Here is a 7,635-nt window from a genome sequence, read left to right on the forward strand (position 1 = left end):
ACCATCAAAATACGAATCCGAGATCATTTACACAAATGTCAAACCTTAGTCAACTCTTACAACTTAAGCTTCTAACTATGGAACTAAGTGTTCCAATTCACTCCAAAGCCTTTCCGAAACTAAACTAACCATCCCCAGAAGTCACATAACAACAAATACACATAGGGAAGGTAACAGGGCTAAAATACACGAAACAACCAGCTAGGTCATTACATCTTGGCATTCGTATTTCATGTCTGCAGATACCAGTCTAGTAGCACACCAACCTGGAACATGAAACCTGGTTCTCTACAACACAATCAATTTTGTTTCTTAATAATCAAAACATAATATGTGCTCAGCTGAACAATTTTCGAACACAATATTTTTAGTGTAGTAAGCAGCCATTGGAAAATCTATTTTTTAGTCTTTATTTCCGGGAAGGCTTTGGAGTCTATGATGTTGTATTTAATGCAGTGAACTTGACATTGTCTTTTGTAAAGTACCCTCTTGGTACTAATCATTCATAAATACTTTACCATTATCAACCAAAAAATTAGTTTTCAATACAATTTTCAAGTGTATGGAGAACACATAACCAGTCACACGGATTAACCTATATCATCTTATATGCATAGTCAAATCATATAATACTGGTATCACAGTGTTGGAAAATTACTATTGGGTCGGTCCACTCTTAGAGAATGTTAATTAGACCGTTAACTCATTAGCTAGTCTTTTTCCTAAAATTATAGTACTAGCTTATATAAGCATCACTATGGGTGTTGAAAAAGAAGACTTTTTCTACATTCATCAAAGGGATTTTTAGGCTGTGGATTTATCCGTCCTGCGAGAATTCCCAACGACCAGTAATTCGATGATTGCTAGATGATTCACTTCCGCAAGGAGAAACGCATAAGTCTCTTAACTAGTATTTACGGATTAAATCTTTGCATAGATTAGCCTTAATACAAATATGTATCATGAGAATCATGAAATAGAGCATATATCAAATCAAACATAATTAAAACAGTCCATTACGTGTAGTTGTATTTGTACACCAACATTCCTGCAAAACATTTAGCAACTCTTTGGATCAGCTGATTACTTCACGTTAATTGGTCATATATTCTAAAAGCACAACTGAATCTTTTAATTTGTAGGATATAGAGTCAATGGAAGATGCATTATGTCAAGCATTCTCATCAAACAAATCATTAGAGTTTGCTCATGAGTTGGACGTTTCAAGAATCATAAAAGAGTTCGCTCGTAATCCAGAGTTGAAAGAAGGAAGTAGTTTGAAAAGGTAATGCTATTTTCTTCTAATATTTATTTCTATTGATATATTTTCTAGCTATATGTATGACTTTAGCACATTTTTATTTGTTGGTTAGCTCAGGAAGAAATGGATATGTCTGATTTCAAATATTAGACAAAAACTGTGTCATTTTCCAAAGGAATGGAATGCAATGTAACTTAGTATATTGCAAGAAGCAGTTTCCAATAATTTTTTTCTTAATCTACGTACTTTCATCCTACTAATGGCTTATCTTAATTTAATTTGTTCCTTGTATGCAATCACCAAAATAGACTTGAAGTTATCAATCATTGCTTTGGCAAGGACACAGTTGAAGATATACTATCTGCACTGGTATGTTATTCATGAAATCTTTCTCTTATATATATATCTCCTAATTATTATATATGAGTGAACTAAACATATTTATTTACTTCTAACCTCTTGCTTTTGGTAGGAAAAAGAAGCAACTGGAATGGATGACAAGTGGATCACTAATGCAATAAAGTCTATGAAGTTTGCCTCACCAACAAGCCTTAAGATTTCACTACGATCTGTAATATTAACTGCCGACTATTGAATTGATCATCTGTTGCTTCTTTTATAAAAGTTAACACATTAGTGTTTTACAGATTAGAGAAGGACGGAAGCAATCACTTCGACAGTGTTTGTCTCGCGAATTTAATATTAGTAGTCGCATCGTACTAAGATCATTCAATTACAACGATTTCTACGAGGTATATATGCTGCAATCTTCACATCATATAAATTTTACCTCTTTAATTTGATCTTCACTTTCTGATTTGATTGAACTTGTAGGGTGGTAAAGCAATCTTTTTTGACAAAGGCAAAAAATTTAAGGTACGATTAATCATATATATAGAACGCAAAACGTATCAGCACTTTCAGCGAACCCAAGCATAAATTTGCGCCTTTTGTCCAGCATCTTCAATATTTATCTAACTTTTCAACAACGAGCTAATGTAATTTTAAAAAAAAAAAAAAAGATTATCAAAGTTTATAACTTTGTTTTGAAAAACATACGTCAAGTGCTGTTCTAATTATTTTCTACATATATATAGTGGGAACCATCAAAGTTGGAGCAAGTACAAGATGCGACTGTAATGCAGTTTTCTGAAGTGGTCCACGATGATCGCTGGGGCTACTTGGAAATTCCAGATAGATCACAGTTGAAAAGCTCCAAACTTTGATACTATATATGAAAGAACTTTTACACATATATACAGTGCTTAATAAATCAAAATGTACGATCTCTATTTGTTCTTTTACGATCTACTGCAACTCATACACTATAATTGCTCTTTGAATTTATGTCATGAAAATTTATTTATGTGCTCATTTGACAGTGATTTTTTTTTGTGAACACTATTAAATCTTAAACTCACTTAAAGAGCAGCTCGATACACTAAGCTCCTACTATGCGCGGGGTCCGAAGAAGGGCCGGACCCTATACTCTATTGTACGTAGTCTCTATTAAATCTTATAGTCACTTCTCTAAGATAATATCGTTTTAGATGTTGATATTGTCCAATGTGTATTACTTTTCAAGAATTTCCCTTTTTTGTTAGATTCTTCTTTGTTGTCACTTTTTTCTACCTAGTTTGCGTACCTCCTTTCACTATGAAAATCCTATAATAACAAGAGTATCAAAGTTGTCAACATTCCATCAAATCACCTACAACATAATTGAAATAACAAGCACATGCCATGTCTAACTAATTTCAAACCTCAGAAAGCTCATCGTATGAGATTTAAGTCAGCTTAATAGTTACGTCATCCGAGACAAAATCCCAAGACCGGAGCAAGACTCTAAACTTGAAACGATCATATACTTCTCAACCTATCTGTATCTCTGGGCAGTAGCATTGATCTAGCTAACGTATTTGTATGTCCTAGGATGAGTCGGTTAGCCGCACTGACAAAAACCATGCAAAATAGTTAAGTTACCCTGTACTATGGATCAAATTCCTGTTACATACTTTTTGCGGACGAAAATATTTTACACGCTCAACCTTTTTAAAGTGTGTCTTAGACACACCACTTTTTTGTTGACCAATTTTTTAAAATATGTGTGATATCACGCACCAATAAGGTTCTAACACGTGTCATGACAAAAAATGCGTAATTTACAAATTAATTAATACTTATTTAAAGAAAATATAAAAGGTCCCCTTCCCAACCTATCTCTCATCTTCCCCAACCCCCCTTTTAGTCATCTTCTCCATTAAAGTTCCGCCATTAAAATTATCATTGGCACCATTGTCACCACCATCAATATTAAGTTTTAGAACAAAACCCACAAACACTATAACCCTATTTGTTCACACCCATTTCAAAAAGAAAAAAAATTACACAAAAATTTCAGCTTTTCATTGCCCTCCCATTGCATGGCTGATTTAGAAACAAAATTATGAAATGCATTAACTAATGCCAACTAACTCTGAATACATATATGGGAACAAAATTATTAATCATTATCATTGTATATGGTAAAATATGTTTATATTAAATGTTCACATGAGAAAGCAACACATGGAGCCGAAGACAGAAGACAATCAGGTCTGAATGCAACGATCTCAAAGAGATCACCTGCTGGCAGTTTAGGCACCAAGCTACGAAACCCACTATATCCTTCTTCATTCTCCTCCACCAATAATGTTGCCTCAAGTATTGGTACATCTTCGCGACACCCGGATGAGTGGAATACCGTGAACTGTGAGCCTCCTCAAGAATGAACTCACGCAACCCATCTACATTGGGTACACAGATTCGACCATGCATCCTCAACACCCCAACATACCCGATAGTAACCTACTTAGCATCACCATACTGAACCGTGTCCTTAAGAACAAGCAAATGGTGATCATCATACTGGCGCTCTCTGATGTGATCATATAAGGAAAACTGAGAAACCACACAAGCTAGAACCCGACTGGGCTCCGAAACATCTAATCTCAAAAATTGATTGGCCAAAGCCTGAACATCTGATGCAAGCGGCATCTTACTGACAGGAATAAAAGAAAGGCTACCCATACTCACTGCCTTCCTACTCAAGGAATCGGCCACTACATTGGCCTTCCCGGGATGATACAGAATGGAGATATCATAGTCCTTTAGCAGCTCCAACCATCTCCGCTACCTCAAATTTAAATCATTCTATTTGAACAAGTGCTGAAGACTCTGATTATTCGTAAATACCTCACAAGACACACCAAAGCGATAATGCCTCCAAATCTTCAATGCATGAACGATGGCTACCAACTCTAAATCATGAACAAGGTAGTTTTTTTTATGGGGCTTCAACTGGCGCAAAGCATAAGCAATCACTCTATCCTCCTGCATCAGGACACAGCGTATACCAATCTGTGAAGCATCACAATACAGTGTATAAGATTCTGACGCTAAAGGCACAACTAGAACTGGAGATGTGGTCAAGACAGTCTTAAGCTTTCTGAAAGCTCTCCTTACACTCATCCGACCACCTGAATGGAGCACCCTTCTGGGTTAACCTGGTCAAAGGCACTGCAATGGACGAGAAACTTTCCACAAAGCAACGATAATATCCAGTCAAGCCGAGAAAGCTCTGAATCTCAGTAGCTGAAGACGGTCTGGGCTAACTCTGTAACGTCTCTATATTCTTTGGATCCACCTCAATACCCTCACTGGACACCACGTTCCCTAAGAACGCCATCGAACTGAGCCAAAGCTCACAATTGGAGAACTTGGCAGAAAGTTTCTCCTCCCTCAACCGTTGTAGTACAATCCTCAAATACTGGACATGCTCCTCCTAGCTACGTGAGTACCAGGATATCATCAATGAATACTATGACAAAAGAATCAAGATATGGCCAAAATACACTATTCACCAGATGCATGAATGTTGTTGGGGCATTGGTTAGCCCAAAAGATATCACAAGGAACTCATAGTAACCATAACGGGCCTTGAATGTTGTCTTCAGAATATCCTAGTCCCGAATCTTCAACTGGTGATACCAGACCTCAACTAATTTTTAGAGAACACCCTCGCTCCCTGAAGCTGGTCAAATAGATCATCAATGTGGCAAAGGATACTTGTTCTTGATTATAACTTTGTTCAACTACCTATAGTCGATGCACATTCATATAGTACCATTCTTCTTCTTCACAAACAGAACCGGTGCACCCCAAGGCGACACATTAAGCCTAATAAACCCCTTATCAAGAAGATCCTGAAGCTACTCTTTCAATTCTTTCAACTCAGTTGGTGCCATATGATACGGAGGAATAGAAATGGGCTGAGTGTCTGGTACAAAGTCACTACCAAAGTCAATATCCCTATTGGGTGGCATGCTCAGCAGGTCTACAGGAAACACATCCGGAAAGTCTCACATCACTAGAACAAAATCAATAGTAGGGATATCAGTACCAACATCTCTTAAAAAGGCCAAATATGATAGACACCCTTCCCAACCATCGTTGGGCCTTCAAATATGAAATCACCCTGCTGGGAACATGATGTAGAGAACCTCTCCACTCGATCCTTGGCAACCCCTATCTAGCCAGCGTCATGGTCTTAGCATGACAATCCAGAGTAGCATGACATGGAGACAACCAATCCATACCCAAAATCACGTCGAAATCGACCATACTAAGTAATAAGAGATCAACTCTAGCCTCCAATCCCCTAATAGTCACTACACATGACCGATATACATAATCCACAATAATAGAATCGCCCACTAACGTATTTACATGCACATATGAAACTAAGGATTCACGGGGCATATCAAGATAACGAGCAAAACATGATGATACATACGAATAAGTGGAACCATGGTCAAATAATACACAAGCATCCATGTGGCATACTAGGATAATACATGTGATCAATATGTCTGAAGCAACGGCCTCTGGCTTGGCAGGAATATCATAGAATCAAGCCTGACTGTCGCCTGATCAGCCTCTCCCTCTAGGGCGGCCCTTAGCTGCCCGAGCTGGCTGAGCGGGTGGTAAAGTAATTAATGTTGAAGTCACATCCTAACTTCTCTACTGAACTCGACCTCCCAAAATGCGGGGACACTGCCTCTTTACATGACCCAACTCTCCACACTCAAAACAAACCCTCTCAAAAAATGGTGGCAAGTACTGAGGCGGACACCAAGAACCAGAATAACTACCAGAGGTACCTAGTGTAGATGAACCCTGAACTGAAAGTGCACGAGATGAACTCTAAGTTGGGAATGCACTAAAAGATGACTGACTCGATCGAGCACTATTGAACCATGGCTAGATGATGTACCACGATGAATTGGACGAGCCATCTGAGCGGGCCTATAAGGACGACTCCTGTTGTGGTAGAATTGACCCTTGGAAGAAACAACACTGAAACCACCCGAACCACGAGGCCTCTTGGACTCTTTCTCCTCACGCTCCTGACTACAAATCAACTCTAGCTGCCGAGCAATATTAACCACCTCATCAAACCTAGCACCTGATACACTCTCCAGAGTTATAACAAAACGCAACTGATAGGTGAGGCCATCAATGAACCTCATAATCCTCTCCCTCTGAATGGACCAACCAAACTGCATGACGAGCCAACTCTGAAAATCTCATTTCATACTGGGCCACAGACATGCCCTCTTAATGTAGCTACTCGAATTGCCTGTGCAGCTCCTTCTTGCGAGTCTTTGGCACAAACTTCTCCAAGAAGAGAATAGAGAACCCATGCCATGAAAGTGGTGTTGCACCGGCTGTCCTACTCCTCTCATAGGCCTCCACCATCTAAAGGCATCCCCTGACAGCTGAAAAGTAGTAAAGGAGACTCCACTACTCTCCACAATACCTACCGTACAAAGAATCCGCTGGCACCTATCAAAGAAGTTCTGAGCATCCTCTAACTCAGACCCATTGAATGATAGAGGTTGGAGCCTCCCAAATCACTCTGGTCTCTACTGCTCCTCATCACTCATGACGGGACCCACCTGGTCCTGAGCAACTGCAACTGACTGGGCTGGTAGTACCCCCGATATCTGAAGTCCCTGCACTACCTGCTTTGGAGTATGAGTGGTGGGAGTTTGAGTACCTTTCCCGGCCTGAGAAATGGCAGGCGCAGCCTGAACAAAAACCGCCAGAACTAGGCTAGTGCAAATAGTTAATATCTGGCCAAATCCTCCTGAAGGTCTAGAATCACAAAAGGTACAACTGATGCGTGAGCTAACCCTACCGGCTCAACCACATCTGGAACGTGCTCCTAAGCTTGAGCAACTGGTGGATCTCAAGTGTTTCTCTAGCTATTGTACGAGCTGCACCTTGACTCTACCGTGACCCTAGCCTCTCGTGGCCCTAGCTGGTGGTAC

At 39.4% G+C, this 7,635-nt stretch overlaps 1 protein-coding gene across 1 annotated transcript in view; it reads left to right on the forward strand.

The window, feature by feature from the left end:
• Positions 1-2,646, forward strand: part of LOC104243564 (probable 3-hydroxyisobutyryl-CoA hydrolase 3) — a 48,306-nt gene extending 45,660 nt beyond the window's left edge. The window contains exons 10-15 of the mRNA XM_070165101.1: positions 1,143-1,285; positions 1,570-1,630; positions 1,734-1,832; positions 1,909-2,013; positions 2,096-2,137; positions 2,359-2,646. Coding sequence (XP_070021202.1) covers positions 1,143-1,285; positions 1,570-1,630; positions 1,734-1,832; positions 1,909-2,013; positions 2,096-2,137; positions 2,359-2,487 — 579 coding nt within the window. The 3' untranslated portion in view covers positions 2,488-2,646. The remainder of the gene's footprint in view (positions 1-1,142; positions 1,286-1,569; positions 1,631-1,733; positions 1,833-1,908; positions 2,014-2,095; positions 2,138-2,358) is intronic.
• Positions 2,647-7,635: the final 4,989 nt, after the last annotated feature.

This window comes from Nicotiana sylvestris, chromosome 12 (assembly GCF_000393655.2).
Source record: "Nicotiana sylvestris chromosome 12, ASM39365v2, whole genome shotgun sequence".
NCBI classification, from domain to species: domain Eukaryota; kingdom Viridiplantae; phylum Streptophyta; class Magnoliopsida; order Solanales; family Solanaceae; genus Nicotiana; species Nicotiana sylvestris.